At 47.3% G+C, this 21,070-nt stretch overlaps 1 protein-coding gene and 2 long non-coding RNA genes across 5 annotated transcripts in view; 1 reads left to right on the forward strand and 2 right to left on the reverse strand.

Annotated features, from left to right (window-relative positions):
• The window catches only part of KCNJ3 (potassium inwardly rectifying channel subfamily J member 3), a 141,510-nt gene that overhangs the window by 34,779 nt on the left and 85,661 nt on the right, over positions 1 to 21,070 (reverse strand). Inside the window, exon 3 of one of the 3 annotated variants that reach the window (XM_072811488.1) lies at positions 19,248 to 19,273. The exons of the other annotated variants lie outside the window; for them this stretch is intronic. Coding sequence (XP_072667589.1) covers positions 19,263 to 19,273 — 11 coding nt within the window. The 3' untranslated portion in view covers positions 19,248 to 19,262. Of the gene's footprint in view, positions 1 to 19,247; positions 19,274 to 21,070 lie in introns of those variants that run through there. 3 annotated transcript variants of the gene reach the window in all.
• LOC140624292 (uncharacterized) lies at positions 12,072 to 17,085 on the reverse strand. The gene is made up of 2 exons (XR_012023776.1): positions 16,829 to 17,085; positions 12,072 to 13,201 (listed from the first exon to the last, which is right to left on the reverse strand). It is a non-coding gene; the product is annotated as an uncharacterized lncRNA (long non-coding RNA).
• Positions 17,582 to 20,413, forward strand: LOC140624578 (uncharacterized). The gene is made up of 3 exons (XR_012024053.1): positions 17,582 to 17,709; positions 18,089 to 18,170; positions 18,776 to 20,413. It is a non-coding gene; the product is annotated as an uncharacterized lncRNA (long non-coding RNA).

The following is a 21,070-nucleotide window of genomic DNA, read 5'->3' on the forward strand; positions in this document are numbered from 1 at the left end:
TCTCATCCCTGTCCCTGTTAGTTAACACCTATCATATCTCCTGTCTCTCCTTTGACCATGCATTCCAGACAATTTAGAAGGGGCAGAGGACAGATGTCCCCTGAACACACTTTTTCCCCATAAGACTCTAAATGGGTATACCACGGTCTTTCCCCACTCAGGTCCCTTACCTGAATTGGACTGTGGCTGGGTTTTAAATAAGTTATTATTTGTGCTTAAAGTAGTGTGTGGCACTTATTAAATATACAATAAATGTAATGAATTTATAAAAGTGAAGAAAGTTACCCAAGCTTTATCTCACACAGAAACAAATCTAGTCATCCTATTTCCACTCTGGACAAGAGAATGCAAAAGACATCACAACAAAATGTTCTAAAATAACATTTAATTAGAACAGTAAAAGGGCTACCCATGAGCAATAGCAAATAAAATGTCTTCATTCTGACAGTTTTTTAAGAGTTTGAAACTGAAGTACTTGTCCAGAAAGTTTTATATATCTAGATCTCAGTCTGTACCTATCATAGTTTCTTTTTAATTGATCTAATAAATGGCCTAGCCACAATGAGTTCAAACAAACATTTAAATTAGACACCCATCTAGTTAATTTTGGTTAAATATTTATTTATTTTTATTCATCTGTACTTTATTTTCTTTTAAAGATTTTATTTATTTATGAGAGACACAGAGAGAGGCAGAGACACAGTCAGAGGGAGAAACAGGCTCCATGCAGGGAGCCCGACGTGGGACTGGATCCTGGGATTCCAGGATCAGGCCCTGGGCTGAAGGTGGCGCTAAACCACTGAGCCACCCAAGACTGCCCTATTCATCTGTACTTTGGTACACTTTTGGATATTTTTCAAAGGGTAAAACAACTGCTATAGTAGCATTTAATGATTTCATTAATATAAATTTATTTGGGAAGCCAGGTTTAAGATATGCTGAAACTGTTTCTGGGTCTTCTGTTTTGGTTAACTCTCTGGTCTAGTCTTATGATTGTTTTTTGTAAGTACATAATCTCTTAATCTCATTAATTGCTTTAAGAATTACTTTTATGATATTCTGTTTTTTATTTAATTTTTAAAGATTTTATTTATTTATTTGAGAAACTGAGCAAGAAAGAGAATATGAGTGGGGGAGAAGCAGAGGGAGAGGGAGCCTGATTCGATGTGGGGCTCCATCCCAGGCCCCTGAGATCATGACCTGAGCTAAAGGCAGACGCCTAACCTACAGAGCTACCCAGGCACCTCAAGATAGATTGTTTTTGTTTTTTGTTTTTTTTAACATATCCTTGTCTTGCCTGTTTTTCTTACTCCTTGACCTTAATGTAGAGAATATATCTTAACCATTTAAAAAACCCTATTTAATGCCCTGTGCATATAAAATACTCCGTATATGGAGTACTAAACTAAATCTTGGATAAATGTAAGTAAAATAAACATGTGTATGCATGGACGTGTATATATCTGTAACCTAAATGATGTATAAGGTCATATGCTTTATGTGAAATAGTGTTTTTTTTTTTAAAGATTTTATTTATTTATTCATGAGAGACACAGAGAGAGAGATAGATAGGCAGAAACACAGGCAGAGGGGATCCCTGGGTGGCGCAGCGGTTTGGCGCCTGCCTTTGGCCCAGGGCGCGATCCTGGAGACCCGGGATCGAGTCCCGGTCGCGCTCCCTGGAGTCTCCTTCTCCCTCCTCCTGTGTCTCTGCCTCTTTCTCTATGTCTATCATGAATAAATAAATAAATCTTAAAAAAAAAAAAGAAAGAAAGAAAGAAAGAAAGAAAGAAAGAAAGAAAGAAAGAAAGAAACAAAGGCAGAGGGAGAAGCAGGCTCCATGCAGGAGCCCGATGAGGGACTCGATCCCGGGTCTCCAGGATCATGCCCTGGGCTGAAGGCAGACAGACACCCAACTGCTGAGCACCGCCCCCCCCCCCCCAGGCATCCCTCCCATGTCTCTTTTATGTGATTCTGTCTGAACTCATTTGAACCATCAAATTTTTCAAAGTCCTATTTTCTAAATTGGTAATCACTTTAAATTTTATCATTTTCCTTAATTTGTGAATGATAAACAATTTCAAAACAAACTAATTCTAACATGCCCAAGTTTCATGCCATAACTATCATCTGAATATAACGAGCATTTAAAAGGAGGTTGATTCGATATCAATTAAAAACTAATTTAAATCTAGGTATAGCCCTTTAATCGAAAAATTCCAGAAACCTGGATGCCAAAGTTTTACAAAGTAAAAATATAATCTTTTAGTTACACCTTGTTTCAATTTGTAATTCATAGGATGTGCCCACTTTGAAATTATCCCTGTACTATCATCTACTAATTAACTAGGAAAAGAAAAAAACAAATTTACAATCCAAAGTGTTATGAAAATGTTTTCTGAAACAGAAAAAAAAAAAGACATGGATATTTCATTTATGAGTACAAAATAAGCCGACTTCCCAAGACTTCTACTTCATCTTAGCTTAAGGCTTCTCTACTCCTCAAGTTTTTGCTCCTCGCCAGCCACTTACACCATTTCAGCAACTGAGCTACCCCGGATTCACAGCAGGAAACACAAGAAGGATATCCTGCCCCAAATTCCCGTCACTTCCTTTTAGCCTCTGTTTAGTCTGTTAGGTCAGGGTTTTTACCAAATACTGTGCGTCTACACCTATTTTTTTTTTTTTTACTTTTTTTTTTTTTACACCTATTTTTAAAACCATTCTCCGCCAGTTAAGTCTACCTCTTATGTACACACACCTACAGATTATGATTTTTCCCCTACACGTCTATTCCAATTGCTGAATGGACTTCTTAAGAAAATTGTGTGTTCTTCTCAGAATTGCATTTGTTTTTCAAAGTACTCAGAAGGCCCCTTTTGGGACTGTACCTATATACTTCTCTGTCCCTTCCGATTATACTAGCTTTTCACCAACTTTAAAGCAATTTTAAATGTTATTTTTTATCCTTATCTTTAAAACTGATTTGGAAATGAACTGTTGGGACATAACCCATGTGTAACTTGGGGGCTCTCTAGAATTTTATACTAAAATATAGAAAATTTCAAATGATGTAATCATGGAAAATTGATAACATGTAAATATTCAGTATTATACACTATTATGTCAAATGTTTAATAAGGTTAGGACCATGGCAAACATTGGCAAACATTTCTACAGCTGAGAATGTGCCTCTGAGTTAAATTGACCCAGATTTTAACATCAGTGCCATTACTTTTAGTATGTGAACATGAATAAGTGCTTTAACTCTCTCTGTTTTGGGTTATTCATCAAAAATGTGCATAGCACCTAGTTTACAGGGCTGGATGCTATGTCAATGCATCCTGCACGATACCTGCCACCTGTCACAGTGGGTGATGTAAATCTAAGCTATTATTATCTGATAAGAAATTCAGCAGAAAATCTATCACGAGATTATGGTAGTATATGAGAATATGGTCCTCCATTCCTACTCATTGACTACTTCTTCACATTAATAATGTGAAAGATTTGGTAGACAATTGGGAAACAGAGTTTTTGCAAATATGAACAATAAAGAAAAATTAAGAAGGATGTGTGACTAAAAAGCAAAGCAAGTGACAATATCAGAACTAGCTCTACAGTAAATTCCCTTGTTTAGGTTTTTAGTTAAAACTGGCATTTGTCAGTTAAGTTGACAATATAACTATATCTTTATAACTATTTCCTTAGAGATATCCCACAAGCCTGTATCCTGGATTCAATGTCTACCAATATTTTGTGCCACATACTGTGCTGGGCTATTTTTCATGTATTATCTTTCATATGTCTGGAAAACTACTCTTTGGAATAGATACCATTTTTCCTATTTTTTTTTTTTTTTTTTAGGATTCCTTTATTATTTTAGAGAAAGAGTGTGTGAATGAGTGCAGGGGAGGGGAGGGCCTGAGGGAAAAGGAGAATTAGAATCTCAAGCAAAGTCCCTGCTGAGTGGGGACCCAGAGGCAGGGCTTGCTCTCAGGACCGTGAGATCCTGACCTAAGCTGGACCGATGAAAATGAACCATCCAACCGTCCTTATTTTTACTATTTTATAACCAATACCAATGCTCAAAAAGTAAAATGTCTGCAGAAAAATCATAGCTAATAAAATTCTAGGATTCCAAATTTTGCAACAGCCCCTCAGAACCCTGAAATCTTTCTTAGAAATAGAAAAGCTTTTTTTAAAAAAATAAGGTTAAATACCTTAATATAGACTCAATTTTAATACTAATTATATACTAACACATCTCTTAGATTTTGTAACTTTTCGTGTGCTTTTTAATTGTTTTTTTCTGTTCAAAAACAGCACTTAAGTAGCACAATTTTCTGTAGCAAGAACACCATTATTATTCATGTACAATGTAATCAGCATTATTTACTCATTTTTTATTACACCCCAGCTCAAATTCAGTATTAATCTTGACTACATTTCATTTCCATGCCACAACATATCTTTATTGTAATAGATAGCTTGTTAATGAGACGCTCTAATTAACTTCTCATTCTGATTTCAAATCCATGACAGAGAAAACAATGTCCGCGTACCCCCATGTCTACATATGGATTTTAATCGCCAGGATTTAAATCCTAGGTTTCTGGAGTTATGATTAGAGATACATAATTGAGTTCAAGACTAAAGGATACAAGCATAATTAAGGACAGGCAATCTAGATTGTCCTGGTCCTTCTCTGAAGCAATTTGCTCAAAACCACCATGGAAATATGCACAACTGGCAATATTAGCTGCAAGCACATGTGAGATGACACAACCAAGTCGCAGCAGGGGCCGGAGCAGACAACTGCAGCGCTGCCGCAGGTCCCTCACCCAAGCCACACTGAATCATGCTGCCTCACCGAGGACCCCCCCCCCTTGTCCCCACCCGCACTCCCTACATCCCAGGAGACAACTGAGAGACCGAAAGGCTAGAGACAGTACAACAAGGGAGCTGCTGCCAGCAAACCAAGCAACCGACCTTCAAAACCCTGGAACCACCACCTAATGGGTAAATGGGTAGCAGGTTCTTTCATCAAAGACCCACATAAGCAGCTCTACATTATTCTTGATTAAAGTAGGATCAGAATCAAATAGCCAGAACAGGAGAAAACCCCAAAGCGGCAGCAGCAGAGCCAAACTACGTTACAACATACTAAGAAGATGAGGATTAAAAAAAAGAAAAAGAAAAAGAAAATGGGGCTGAGGGGCTAAACTATCTTTTTGTTCTTTTTTTTGGTTCTGTTAGAATTCTCTGTGTACACAAAAGGGGAGCCTGGGAAAACAGAGGGAGGTAAACACAATTCCTTCTTGGCAACCAAATCTAACAACTGATATATGTGTTCTCTCTTAGAGTTGAGTAAACAGAAGCAAATAAATACAAACTCCAGGATCAATAAATTATAAATACAATTAAGAATAAATTTGCTAACACGTATAGCTCTATTTGCCAAGCAGTCTTCTGAATATTTAACGTTTCTCCCATTTGATCCTAACAATAAACTTCTATAGTCAGTGGCACTTTATTTCCATTTTTTAGATCAGAAAAATGAAGCCAAGTAACTTAGCAAATTAAGGTAACTGATTTGCCTGAGGTCATGCAGCAGACCTGAGTGAGTAAAAGTGAAATTTAACTCCGGCATCTGGCTCCAGAGAACACAGGCCTAATACTCACTTTTTCTTCTAGATCTGTGCTTTTGAAAAAAAGAAAGTAAGAATGTCTAAGAAAGTTCTAAAACACTTAGTGGGCACCGCCTCCAAGTCAGGGGGGAACCAGATAGGCAGGTTTTTAGAGACTGAAACGTCATGGGAGCTTGCTCCTCTGATAGGAAGGATATCACCAAGGGTCCTGCTTTCACACAGCCACCTGCCAATTAGGCTTTTATAGTTTTTACTTAAGGCGTAATCTATACAACAAGCAAAAGCTTCCTCTAAAGAACTATGGAAAAACACAACAGTAAAAAATTATTTTAAAAACAGGATTCAAAACACACTTTTGAAAATGATTATTCGGTATCATCAAAGAGTGTCAAGCTCTATGAAACAAGACAATGGGCCAGAAGGAGAAGACAAGCTAGAATAAACAACATATTATAAAGAAGCTGGCAGAAAAGAAGGATAAAATGCAAAATAGTCTAAACACTGATGCTTAATTAAAAACCATTCTGAAAGCAGTAAAAACTCAAAACTGAAAATTAGTAATATAGAGGAAAAACATTAAGTACTCTGAAATTTTTTTTAAGGTCACCGAACGAAAAGCTACAAAAATACAACAGATGTGAGGGAAATAGAATGAAGAGCAAATCTATATATGCATTCCCATTCCTTCATTCAACAATATTTATTTTTTCCTAGTACTGTTCACAACTCAAAACTTCTTGCTTCCAAAATCATGTCCAAAAACAATAAATGAATAAAATAAAAAAAATAAAGGAGTGCTTGGGTGACTCTGTCATTGAAGTGCCCAACTTTTGATTTCAGCTCAGGTCAAGATCTTAAGCCCTGTAACTGGGCCCCGGCTGGGTGGGTGCGGCCTGCTTAAGATTCTCTCTCTCCCTCTCCACATCCTGCTCCCCACCCCGCTCCAGCTCATGCACTCTCTTTCACTCATAAATAAATAAAATTATATCCATTTTTTAATAGAATTCATAAATGGAGAGAAGTTGACCTCTCACCCTCATTTGTCTGAGCTGTGATTGAATTCCAAGAATTCTCATAGAATAAATTAGAAAAAAAACTAAGCTATATTCAAAAAATATGAACAGTAAACTCTCCAGAACTAGGGACAGAGAGGAGCTAAAGCTATAGATCAAAACAAGTCACCAAAGAACAGACAAATGTAACACACAAGAGCCAGCATGTATATATTTTCTTGACTTTTTTTTTTTTTTGGAGTGTCAAAAGTAATGAAAATAAACTTTTTACTGTAGAGTCCAGTTATATGCATTGTTAATCCCATTGCCTCTTTCAAGACCAGGCATAAATGTTACCTTTTCATTGACTTGGTCCTGACCATCCTATTTAAAATTACAACCCACTCCCAACGTAATCCCACTCCTCTGCTTTTATTTATCCTTAGCACTTAGCACATTGTGCCATATAATTTCTTATACATTATGTCTAGAACATAAGCCCAAGGAGGAATTGAATATTTTTCTACTATTCATTGATAAATCCCAAGAATAGAGAAGAGTGCCTGACACATATTAGATATTGTTAGTTTTATTAAGGAGCGAAGTGCCCACCAAGGGGACAGAGGGGAGGAGGCTACATATCAGGCCTCAAGTACCCACACTTGGGAGAAAAACCAGAAATGTAGTTGGCATAGAAGACTGGGGTCAAATCATGAAGAAGGGTGTTTTATTCTAAGAAATTGGAAGGTGGTCCTAGAGGCAATGGAATTTAGATTTTGATCTGTCCTAGGTAAAAGAAGAGCTGGCATTTGAATCCAATGGGCAGAGACCTAGAAACACCCGGGAGTTGAGTAGACCACGGGCTTCTTCATCCCTCCTCTCATTCCCTGCTGATCTAGCACAAATTCATAGACCCTTAGGTAGAATCAGCAAATACTCACCATCTTACATATTCAGTCTTGTTTCTGTCCCACTCTAACACATACACACATGCCTGCATGCACACACACACACACACACACACACACAGCCTGTTCCTCAGCCACAGCAGTCTTGTTCACCACATACCAAATATAAGAAACATGCTTAAATTTCAAAGGTTTCCAGGTGAAGGTTTAGTACTTTACGTATGTCAACTCTCCCAAAATATATCTGAAATTCAGTGCAATCTTAATAAAAATCTCAAGTTTTTGTTGTTTTTTTCTTAGTAAAACTTGTCAAGTTGATCTAAAGTCCATCTGGAAGAAAAATTGTGCAAGAACAGCCAAGATATTTCTGAAAAAAAGTAGAACAATAAGGGAGGATCAGCCTTTCTTAATATCAAAACATACAAAAGTTTGCAGTAATTAAGATAGCATTGTTTCAATGCAGGAATACCTCAACGAAAAGGAATAAAGTCTGTAAATATTGGAACCTGAGATTTAGGATAAATTTTAGGATAAATAAACTATATGACATTTGGTGCAACTTCATTTAGTGTTAAAAACAACAGAGGCAACCTAAATGTTCAACTTAATAATGGTTAAATAAATCATCAGATATTCCATAAAGTACAGTATCTAGGGAATAATGCCAACAATATAACTTCCAGGAAAAAAAAAGAAAAAGAGTGTGTGTGTGTGTGTATATGTGTGTGCAGTGTAAATACATATGTATGCACATTCTATATATATATATATGTACATACGTGTACATATATATACACACACATAAAATATGCTTCTATTTTTGTAAAATAACACTAAAAACAGCAACAATAACAAAAAATATGTTTGCATGTATGCATGAACATGGCTAAAATCAGAAAACACATGAAAACTGAATGGTGAGCCTTGAGAAGGAGGGATTTTTCACTTTCTACTTTGAAGAGTTCTATATTATTGGAAATTTTAAACAAGGGACATATTTTATGTTTTATTTTTGTAATTAAATGTATACTTGTGCATGTATCAAGGTATCAATTTTCAGGTTTTAACACATTTATTATCTAATTTAAGTTTTATATCAACTTTGTGAAACACAACCATATATTAATATTCAATTTTACAAATGAGAAAAGAAGTAAAAAAATGCTCCATTAAATATAATCAGAATGGTTATACACTGGAAAGTGACAGCCCTCTTTAGATGCCAAGCAACTAGAACATTAAGCGATGCATGATATGTCTTAGTGAATGCTCAGTGACATGGATAAGAGACATATTGCTTCTAAAAGCCAGGACTGTAAACACCACGTTTGAGACCCTTCCTTCTCCCATTCTCTGAACAGGTAAGCCCTTTGCTCGACACCACGTAACAGCAACGTCCACAGGCCTTTGGTCAGTAACGCTACAACAGAATGGGCCTAAAAATGGGCCTAAAAAATAGAATGAACTCGGCCAGTTAGAGCCACAGATTCTGAAGCAAGGATTTTTAAAAAGATTCTACTTTTAAAGAATAGTGTACACAATTGAATTTATGGCTCCTCCTAATAAATATATTCTGCAACTGTTAAAAACCCTTCCAAATTTAAAGTAACAAACAGCAATAAAACTAACAATCATTTGGCTTCCTAGGTAAAACTTTAAATGGTGCCTGCATAAAACCATTCATTTCTGTCATACAATATCTTTTTTCATAAGTATTATCCCACAGAAAACGGTACAACACGATTGGAATACAGCGACTCAAAATTTAATAAGCAACACAGACATCTATATTAGCTTTTCAAATGTTAAATGCTGTGCCTGAGCTTGATAGAAAAACATGACCCAGGATCCTCAACTGGATTAACAGCCAAAAGTTGTAACTTCATTGAACGAGGTGGTTAGTATTCAAAAAACACAAAACAAATAATTATGTTAATATATATCAGTGAAATCTCTAAAAGAAAATGAAAAAGGCAGGTAATTGGAATACTTAAGCATTGTCCAGACAACATAATTGGAAAAACTGCATTTTTCACTTTTGTAAGAAGATATTCTGAGCAGCTTGGGTGGCCCAGTGGTTTGGCACCGCCTTCAGCCCGGGGCGTGACCCTGGAGACCTGGGATCCAGGCCCATGTCAGGTTCCCTGCGTGGAGCCTGCTTCTAACTCTGCCTGTGCCTGTGCCTGCCTCTCTCTCACTCTCTCTCTCTCTCTGTATCTGTCATGAATAAATAAATAAAATCTTAAAAAAAAAAAAAAGAAAATATTCTCCAGGATTTTATTTAAAAGATTTATTTATTTATTTTAGAGAACTTTTGTGAGAGAGAGCATGAATGAGGGGAGGGGCAATGAGAGAGAAATCCAGCAGACTCCATGCTGAGCAGGGAGCCCCACACAGGGCTCCCATCCCATGACCCCAAGATCATGGCCCCAGTCAAAACCAAGAGCCAGACACTCAACCTCCTGAGCAATCCAGGCGCCCCTAGGCAAGACTTTTTATGTGCACAGAAATCCATATAGTTCTGTTGAGTGCCTACTTGACTTGGCATCTCTTCTGGATGTATCTCTTGAGTGTCATTCCTAGAACTGACTCTCTGTTGTAGATCGTATATCCTAAAGATAGATTTTGATTGCTTCAAATAACCTTACATGATTATGCAACTTAGCATTCTATCACAACCTCTCTTTGGACGCTCAACTGCTGCTTAATCCATCACCCATGTTATGCAAGGGATAGCAGGAGAAAGGCCAATGAAAGAAATCTGAGATTTAGTAAAGAATAACAATGGTCCGGGGTTTTGTGAATTGGTCTGCAAGGATATTCCAAAGGACACCCTTCTCTTAGAGTTTGAGCTACTGTCATTCATACTACAATGGGGAAATCCAATTCCTCAAAATCCAATTTCTCAGGTAGAAATCTAATTCTCTAAGTCTTCTCCTACTCTGTAATGATGCATTGGGCTCCAGATCAATTTAATAGGGAGAATAAAAAGGAAAGCACCTCACAAAGAAATGCAAAAATAAAACACTAGGTATTCTTTTTATGACTCCACAAAGGCTTGCTTTTCATCTGTGTATTAGACAAAAGAACCATTCATAATTTATTTCATCAAAATGAAGGATTAAAAAGAAAAGACTTTCAGCCTGTTAGGTGCTCTTAATAAGCTAAAAAAGTTGAAAATTTTTAAATATGGAAAAAGTTATGTTCGAAGATGGTAAAAAAATGTGTTTTAGCATTTAAAGTTTCTGAAACATTTATAAAAATCTAATAGATAATACTATTACATTATAATAGTGAAATAGCCAAAGGGAATTAATTTTAACAACTGACTGCCCACTAAACGAGAGGATTAGATATATGTATGTATATATATGTATATACACAAACTCACATATACATGTAAATATACATATATGCATATGTACATGAACATATATGTATAAATACATAATATAACAGGCAGTAAAATATAACATCAGTTCTTTTACAGAAGCAATTCTACTTGATTTTTGTTTTTCTAGGTGACAGATTTGTGATCTTCAATTTTATAAAACTCATTTTCCTCTAAAATTGTGGAAAATACATCATAAATGTACACTAAGCCCATCTAAAGGAGAAATGAGAAAATGGACATAATAAGCTTCCTTAGGCATAGAACATATGGAAAAAGTTAGCAAAAATGAAAGAAGCTCTGCACAGATGAAACCAGTATATATATATTTTTTAATACTATAAGTCTGAATATAATCTACTAAAGATTCATGATGTCCGCCAGCTATTTACTGAAGAGCACTGATTTGTGACAAGAGATACAGATGTTGCATTTTTCACAGAGAACATAAAAGGAAATCATGAGTGTTCAAATAGTAGATTTTCCAAATTGGCAGCTTGTTAATCAGATTATTCCAAGATACTTGCAAATATTACTAAGCAAATAGCCTTTCTTGATCAAGCTTCCTTAATGTCCTATATTACAGATCTGTGTTCCTTACTATGAGTTTCCTGATGGCCACAAGATTGTTTTTTTTTTTAAGATTTTATTTAATTAATTAATTAATTAATTTATTTATTTATTTATTATTTATGAGAGACAGAGAGAGAGAGAGATTGAGTGAGACTAGGTGGGGAAGGAGAGAGAGGAGCAGAGGGAGAGGCACAAGCAGACACCACGTTCAGCGCAGAGCCCAGCACAGGGCTGGTTCTCACCACGCTGAGATCACGAGCTGAGTAAAATCAAGAGTCGGACACTTAACCAACTGAGCCTGCCGGGCACTCCCAGTATTTTATACTTCTTTTTAGATCTCATCACACAGTGGTGGGATATAGTTTGGGCATTAGAAAAGAAAGCAATACACTGTAACTGCTCTTTGATAAGGAAAGTATGAAACGATGTTGACGGATGTTCAGTATGTCCTCAGTTACCAGACTCACTGAATACCTCCTATGTGCTGAGCGTTGCGCACATACTTACATGGACTGACCCGGGAGCTAAATTACCTTGGATTGAAAAGGATGAGGAGTCAGATCACTTGTTTATTATTCAACAACCTTTAGTGCTTCGCATAACTGGAAATATCCATCAAAAGTAATGATCACACTTGTTCATAAATTAGATTCATTATGACTTTGAGGGCAAGATGCCATTTGGCAGGTTAATCCCCTTTGCTGGGGAAACGAAAAGAGAATTTAGCTGTTAGTGCTCTTCTAGATATATTTATTCCTGGATCTCTTTCTCTCCTCCACTCAGTCATACCGCAACATATTGCACACTGCTTCAACTTGGAACAAGCACCAACTTCAAAATTCAATTTGGAAAACCTTAAAAATAGACTGAACATATCATGACAAATCAAACGTTTTGAAATAACACTGTTGGCAAGGTGGCTTTTACTTAAAATTGAAAATGTTAACATTTTGCAAGAAGGTGAATTATTTTTCTTGGCAGATATGCTTTAAAGAACATTGAAAGAAAATACTGAATAAGAACAAAAGTTTCTAAAGTAAAATCAGTTCTCTTCAAAGAAATAAAAACATCAAGGAGAAATGACAACAAAATATATATTATTTCCTATCTGACAAAAGCCACACTATCTGAACAAAAGCTTCCCACCAGAAAGCAACAGAAATTCGTACTCAATAGCCCCGGATACAACATTACAAAATATGTTCATCCCAGTCTTCCAGTTCGATCTGAAATGTCAGCTTTTAATTCCGCGAAGCCCACCTTCCCCATGATCGGCACCAAGGAGTTTGCAGACACCCGCGCCCCACGCCCAGCGAGCGCGATCCGCCCGGAACACCTCGCAGCAGGTGCGGGGTTGGGGGGTGACCTGGGGGCCCAGGGCCGCCGCTGTGCCTCCAGGTGCTGCCCCCGCGCCCTCCGCGGCCACCGCTGGTGGGGCTTCCCACTCGCTCCTCAAGCGGTGAGTGTTGGGGGCGCCAGGCCCCCCGGACAGTGGCTGGGCCGACAGACGGAGGGACTGAAGGTCAGACACCGGCCTCGGAGAAGCACAGGCTCAGCCCCGTGTGTGTAGCTGCTGATACGGGACAAAATTCCAGAAACTCAAGATGCGAACCACGTGACGTGATGCTCTCATGCAGAACGTGTGTGTCCGCGGGTTCTGACCCACATGTCGCCGTGTGCAATCACCTGGCAAAATTCGCGTGTGTTGGGGGCACGGGACGGGACGGAGGGGCACGGGGGCCAGGAACACGGGACGGGACGGAGGGTCACGCGGGCCGGGGACACGGGATGGGACGGGACGGAGGGGCACACGGGCCGGGGACACGGGATGGGACGGGACGGAGGGGCACGCGGGCCGGGGACACGGGACGGGCCAGAGGAGCACGCGGGGCCGGGGACACGGAACGAGACAGAGGGGCCGGGGACACGGGACACGATGGAGGAGCACACGGGGCCGGGAACACGGGACACGACGGAGGAGCACGTGGGCCGGGAACACGGGACACGACGGAGGAGCACGCGGGGCCGGGGACATGGGGCACGACGGAGGAGCACGCGGGCCGGGGACACGGGACGGGAAGGAGGGGCACGCGGGCCAGGGACACGGGACGGGCCAGAGGAGCACGCGGGGCCGGGGACACGGAACGAGACAGAGGGGCCGGGGACACGGAACGAGACAGAGGGGCCGGGGACACGGGACACGATGGAGGAGCACACGGGGCCGGGAACACGGGACACGACGGAGGAGCACGCGGGGCCGGGGACACGGGACACGACGGAGAAGCACGCGGGCCGGGGACACGGGAGGGAGGGGCACGCGGGCCGGGGACACGGGACGGGAAGGAGGGGCATGCGGGCCGGGGACACGGGACGGGACGGAGGGGCACGCGGGCCGGGGACACAGGACACGACGGAGGAGCACGCAGGGCCGGTGACACGGGACGGAGGGGCACGCGGGCCGGGGACACGGGACACGACGGAGGAGCACGCGGGGCCGGGGACACGGGACGGGAGGGAGGGGCACGCGGGCTGGGGAGACGGGACGGAGGGGCACGCGGGCTGGGGACACGGGACGGGACAGAGGGGCACGCGGGCCGGGGACACGGGACACGACGGAGGGGCACGCGGGCTGGGGACACGGGACGGGACGGAGGGGCCGGGGACACGGGACACGATGGAGGAGCACACGGGGCCGGGAACACGGGACACGATGGAGGAGCACGCGGGCCGGGAACACGGGACACGACAGAGGAGCACGCGGGGCCGGGGACACGGGACACGACAGAGGAGCACGCGGGCCGGGGACACGGGACGGAGGGGCACGCGGGCCGGGGACACAGGACACGACGGAGGAGCACGCGGGGCCGGTGACACGGGACGGAGGGGCACGCGGGCCGGGGACACGGGACACGACGGAGGAGCACGCGGGTCGGGGACACGGGACGGGACGGAGGGGCACGCGGGCCGGGGACACAGGACACGACGGAGGAGCACGCGGGGCCGGTGACACGGGACGGAGGGGCACGCGGGCCGGGGACACGGGACACGACGGAGGAGCACGCGGGTCGGGGACACGGGATGGGACGGGACGGAGGGGCACGCGGGCCGGGGACACGGGACGGGACGGGATGGAGGGGCACACGGGCCGGGGACACGGGACGGAGGGGCACACGGGCCGGGGACACAGGACACGACGGAGGGGCACGCGGGCCGGGGACACGGGACGGGAGGGAGGGGCACGCGGGTCGGGGACACGGGACGGGAGGGAGGGGCACGCGGGCCGGGGACACGGGACGGGACGGAGGGGCACGCGGGCCGGGGACACGGGACACGACGGAGGAGCACGCGGGCAGGGGACACAGGACACGACGGAGGGGCACGCGGGCCGGGGACACGGGACGGGACGGGATGGAGGGGCACACGGGCCGGGGACACGGGACGGGACGAAGGAGCACACGGGCCGGGGACACGGGACACGACGGAGGGGCACGCGGGCCGGGGACACGGGACGGGAGGGAGGGGCACGCGGGTCGGGGACACGGGACGGGAGGGAGGGGCACGCGGGCCGGGGACACGGGACGGGACGGAGGGGCACGCGGGCCGGGGACACGGGACGGGACGGAGGGGCACACGGGCCGGGGACACAGGACACGACGGAGGGGCACGCAGGCCGGGGACACGGGACAGGAGGGAGGGGCACGCGGGCCGGGGACACGGGACACGACGGAGGAGCACGCGGGCAGGGGACACAGGACACGACGGAGGGGCACGCGGGCCGGGGACACGGGACGGGACGGGATGGAGGGGCACACGGGCCGGGGACACGGGACGGGACGAAGGAGCACACGGGCCGGGGACACGGGACACGACGGAGGGGCACGCGGGCCGGGGACACGGGACGGGAGGGAGGGGCACGCGGGTCGGGGACACGGGACGGGAGGGAGGGGCACGCGGGCCGGGGACACGGGACGGGACGGAGGGGCACGCGGGCCGGGGACACGGGACACGACGGAGGAGCACGCGGGTCGGGGACACGGGATGGGACGGGACGGAGGGGCACGCGGGCCGGGGACACGGGACGGGACGGGATGGAGGGGCACACGGGCCGGGGACACGGGACGGAGGGGCACACGGGCCGGGGACACAGGACACGACGGAGGGGCACGCGGGCCGGGGACACGGGACGGGACGGAGGGGCACGCGGGCCGGGGACACAGGACACGACGGAGGGGCACGCGGGCCGGGGACACGGGACGGGAGGGAGGGGCAGGCGGGTCGGGGACACGGGACGGGAGGGAGGGGCACGCGGGCCGGGGACACGGGACACGACGGAGGAGCACACGGGCCGGGGACATGGGACACGACGGAGGGGCACGCGGGCAGGGGACACAGGACACGACGGAGGAGCACGCGGGCCGGGGACACGGGACGGGACGGGGGGCACGCGGGCCGGGGACACGGGACGGGACGGAGGGGCACGCGGGCCGGGGACACGGGACGGGACGGAGGGGCACGCGGGCCGGGGACACGGGACGGGACGAAGGAGCACACGGGCCGGGGACACAGGACACGACGGAGGGGCACGCGGGCCGGGGACACGGGACGGGAGGGAGGGGCACGCGGGCCGGGGACACGGGACACGACGGAGGAGCACACGGGCCGGGGACATGGGACACGACGGAGGGGCACGCGGGCAGGGGACACAGGACACGACGGAGGAGCACGCGGGCCGGGGACACGGGACGGGACGGGGGGCACGCGGGCCGGGGACACGGGACGGGACGGAGGGGCACGCGGGCCGGGGACACGGGACGGGACGGAGGGGCACGCGGGCCGGGGACACGGGACGGGACGGAGGGGCACGCGGGCCGGGGACACAGGACACGACGGAGGAGCAGGCGGCCACAGGCGGTGACTCCGCCCTGGCTTGGTGCCCCAGCGCGGAGCCTGCGGAGGACGCGAGCCGGGCCAGCGGGGGGCGGGCGGGCCTCCGAGGCCGAGCAGGGCCGGCGGTGCGTGGCCGTGGGCAGGCGGCGGCCCAGGCGCCCTCGTCCCCCGGGAGCTGCACACGCGGGCACGTCCCCACGCGGAGGCGCAGGCCGCCGCCCACTCGCTCTAACCGCAGCGTCCGGGCTCGCGCTTGGCCCGAGGCCTGGAGGCGCCCCCGGCCCCGGAGGCCCCGCCGGGGTCCGGGGAACCCCACGGTGGGCCAGCCCGGGCCTAGGCGGCCCCGTTCCCTGGAAGCTGCCCACGGGAGGGCGCCCTCGCCAGCGCTCCGTGGAGGCCGACCCCGGGTTCTCATTCCCAACCAACCGCTTTACGTGCCGCCCGCAGCCGGGGCGAGGCGTCTGTGGCCACGGCCTCCCCGACTCCGTTCCTGCCTCCACGACCCCGGCTTAGCATCCCAAAGGGTCACTTTCTTCCATTTCGGCGGGTGGAAGCGTGTCTGCGAGCACGCGGGGCGGCACAGGTTAGGGCCCAGGGGCAGGGCGGCCGCGTGTCTAGCAGCCGGGCCCCCGGAGACAAGCGACCACGCGGCGACCAGCACTGCGGGCGGCCACATTCGCTGCCGCCGCGGCCACCTGCGACCGCTGTCACCCCGCAGGACCTCGCGGGCCGCCGCACCGTGGCGTCAGCGCGTCCACCGGAAGGCCCGCCCCCGGACGCCGCGCCGCAGCACACACGTGCCCTCCTGAGGGAGCGGCCGCTCCGCCGACGCCCACGGAAGACACAGGCCCGGGCGGCCGCGCTGAAGCTCCTCCCGCGAGCAAGACCGGAAACAGACCCGCAGCCTGGCGCAGGCGCGGAGGCGCCCCGTGTGCGGGCCGAGGGGGCCGCGTGGAGCGCGCAGGCGCGGAGGCGCCCCGTGTGCGGGCCGAGGGGGCCGCGTGGAGCGCGCAGGCGCGGAGGCGCCCCGTGTGCGGGCCGAGGGGGCCGCGTGGAGCGCGCAGGCGCGGAGGCGCCCCGTGTGCGGGCCGAGGGGGCCGCGTGGAGCGCGCAGGCGCGGAGGCGCCCCGTGTGCGGGCCGAGGGGGCCGCGTGGAGCGCGCAGGCGCGGCGGTGGCGCCGTGGGCCGAGCCGGAGCCCCGCTCCCCGCTGCTTGCACGGCCGGGGCCAGGCGCCCGCTCGTCCCCGCGGAGAGCCCTGCGGTCCTCGGACCAGCGCCTCGCGCTCCGGGACCTCGTGCTGTACAAGGTCGGGCCGCGGGCGGGGGGCGGGGGGCGGGGGCTGGCCCTGCACGGGGCACCCGGGAGCCGCCTGCGAGCCCCGAGCGGACCGGGGCGGCGGGAGGCCGTGCACTGCCCCGGGGGCCCTCGCAGCGGCCGCTCCCCGCACCCCAGCCGTGCCTCGGGGGCTGCTGCGCGCGGGGGTGCCCCGGCCAGCGCCCTGCTCTGGGCTCAGCTCTGGGCGCGCCGCGGGGCCTGCTTGGCACCTGCTTGGCACCTGCCGGCCGCGGGGCTGGGCCCAGGCTCCAGGACCGGTCCGCGGGCAGCCTGCCTCCTCCTCCCCGCCTCGCACGTAAATAAGCGAATTCTGCTTTTATTTCTGTTTTTTTTAATGGTACTAATAATAGAAATCACTTCAGGAGAATCAAATGAGGTAAAGCATGTGTCAGCAGTTCGCAGAATACGCTGGACTCAAGCATCCAAACAAAAGTAAGACTTTTAAACATTATAGCCTTTTATTTTTTTTATTTTTATTTTTTAATTTACTTATGATAGTCACAGAGAGAGAGAGAGGCAGAGACACAGGCAGAGGGAGAAGCAGGCTCCATGCACCGGGAGCCCGACGTGGGATTCGATCCCGGGTCTCCAGGATCGCGCCCTGGGCCTAAGGCAGGCGCCAAACCGCTGCGCCTCCCAGGGACCCCGCATTATAGCCTTTTAAAAGTCCCTTGGAGAACATTCATCCCCGCCCTGAACAAACTTTAGGGCTCGCCCTTGAGAGTTCTAACTACTTGCAGACATTACTACTACAACTGGTCTTCTAACCATTAAAACTGACAAACTGCCCTAGCTCAGGAAAACCAACCAACTTCAAAGGTCAAAAGTTGGGGCAGGCCTTACGTTTTGTTTTTGTTTTTTAAGATTTTATTTATTCATGAGAGACAGAGAGAGAGAGAGAGAGAGAGAGGCAGGCTCCGTGCAGGGAGCCCGACGTGGGCCTCGATCTCGGGTCCCGGGGTCACGCCCTGGGCCGAAGGCGGCGCTGAACCGCTGAGCCACCCGGGCTGCCCGGGTTCTTTTTCATTTATTTTCAGTCTGCTTGTCCTTCAAGCCCCAGCTCCTTGTCTGAGCCTCCGCCTCTAAGCATCCTTTGGGCCTGTACACTGTGGGAGAATGAAGAACCGTGAGGATAAAATCAGAGTCTCATCTAAGGCTGCTGACATCGGAGCGCTAGGAAGCTCGACGGGGACCCTCGGAGTCATTCAAAGTCCTCCCTGTCTTCTCCGTGCTCCCCTCACTGCCCACTCCTCAGCAGAAGGGGCGAAGCCTGTGGCCAGACTCCCCAGGACTCTGCTCAACTCCATTCCCTCTGCCACACAACTTCTCTCAGCTACAGTCACCAGGGCCACTGGAGGTGCCTGGACTTGGGAACATATGCCTTCCCGTTGAGAGCTCAGCCAAAACCCCCCCAAGATCTTAATCATCAACAAAAAAGAAACACTCTTACATCTTACGATGACCTTTATAAACCTGTTTGATTTCTTTGAGGGGAGGGGCAGCTTTCTTCAAAGCGCTTCAGTCTCACAACAAAACTGCAGTGAGAAATGAAAGACAAGCAAAAATAGTTAAACATTGATGTATCCTTCATCATCCCCACCAGTCATTCACTTAGGAAGCCTCAGAGTAATCGGAGAGGCTCAGATTCAGGACAATGACGTAAAAGGAGTAATGAACACAAGTGGAGGATATAATTGAGGTTCATGCAACAATAGGGAATCATTAAAAATGTCAGAGGAGGGTGCAAGTTATGTTTGGTGTCTGCTGCTCTATTTCCCTAGCACTCTGCTTGTCAGAGTAAGGCTTACTTTAAGATTTGTTCTACGCAGGACTGTCTCACCTGTGATGGCAAGATACACGTTCTAGGATACCCTTTTAGTGCTCTGTGTTACTTTGAACAATTTGGTTAACATGTCTTAAAAGTTGTGCTACTTTGGACTTCTGTTAAAGCACTGTCTGTTACCAATCTGTCATGAAAGGGAGCCAGGGCCATGCTCCCCATGAGAACAGTGTTTGCAATACACATCAGATCAGTTGTCCTCCACTTCTCCTACATGTAATAAAGCAGCTGCTTGTTACCAATCAGACATAATGGAACTTGATTTCTATAAATTCTCAGACATCCTGAAGTATTAATAATATCATTATTAGAGAAGCCTGATCACATTAGTGTTCATTTTATATTCTTTTATTTTGCTTCAAATGCTCTCTGTTGCAAGTTCCCCACAACTTCTTTAAACTTTCTTCTATCTACCTCCTTATCTTCAATATCCAAAGCTTTTCTTGTTTTGGTGTTTTAGCACCAATATTACACATTTCCCCATAGAATGTCAACAAAGACTTCAGATCCTAGATGACAATCTAAAACATCTGGGTGAAAATACACATCTATAAAGTTGAAGACAGAGGATAAAGGAAAATAATATCTCTACATATCTTCTGTGGATATCTCTTCATCTTGCCAGGAGGAGTTAATGCTTAAATAAACTAATAATATCTAACATTTGAATGCTGCTTTGTATATTTTAAGGCACTTTTGACTTCAGAGTGGACGTCAACATCATTCTGTAAAGTATATCAGAAGCACAAGTACAGTTAGTATTTTCCAAGGAAAGTTGGTTTTCAAGCTCCCTTTGCCTTCTACTTCCTAATAAAGCCTCCCATAAAGCAAACTCACACAATTCAGATTCTTCTGTGTTTTCTTCACATAAAAGCCCCATGATGTTCCAAAAAAAAAAAAAAAAAAGAAAGAAAGAAAGAAAGAAAGAAAGAAAAAGAAACCAGAGTAAATTCAAAGAGATAGTGGGTTTAATTTCCCCTGGGGGCACTATCTTTATTTTATGCCTTGCCTGATGGCTATGAGGCCCTAGATACATGGTAACTTCTAGGCTTGTTGGTTAGAAAGAAATCTAATACTCAAAGATCCTTGTGCTTCTTATTGCAATATTATATAGCTAAGAAAAATATCAGGCACCAAATCTCTGCGTCGTCAGCAAATTAAGGATTATGGAATTAATATAACACAGGATAACCAATACTAGCAAAAGTTAACACTCATATAAAAGTTATTGACCACCTGTTAAAGGTTCCTCAAACTATAAAACTGAACTTCAGAGTAAAAATCACAAATAAGTCTGAATCAAGAGCAGATAATAGACTTTAGAACTCTATATCCACACCAAGGCAAATTTGGGGTAATTTTTTTCTCTTCAGTATATCCTTATTTTTCATGCAGCATGTACTTCATTTCTTGAAAATCAGCTGTCAAACATATTTGACTAGTAGTTCTCACACTTGAGTTGAAAAACATTTCAAAATCACATAGTGATATT

The sequence above is a fragment of the Canis lupus genome, chromosome 34 (genome assembly GCF_048164855.1).
Source record: "Canis lupus baileyi chromosome 34, mCanLup2.hap1, whole genome shotgun sequence".
Lineage (NCBI taxonomy): Eukaryota > Metazoa > Chordata > Mammalia > Carnivora > Canidae > Canis > Canis lupus.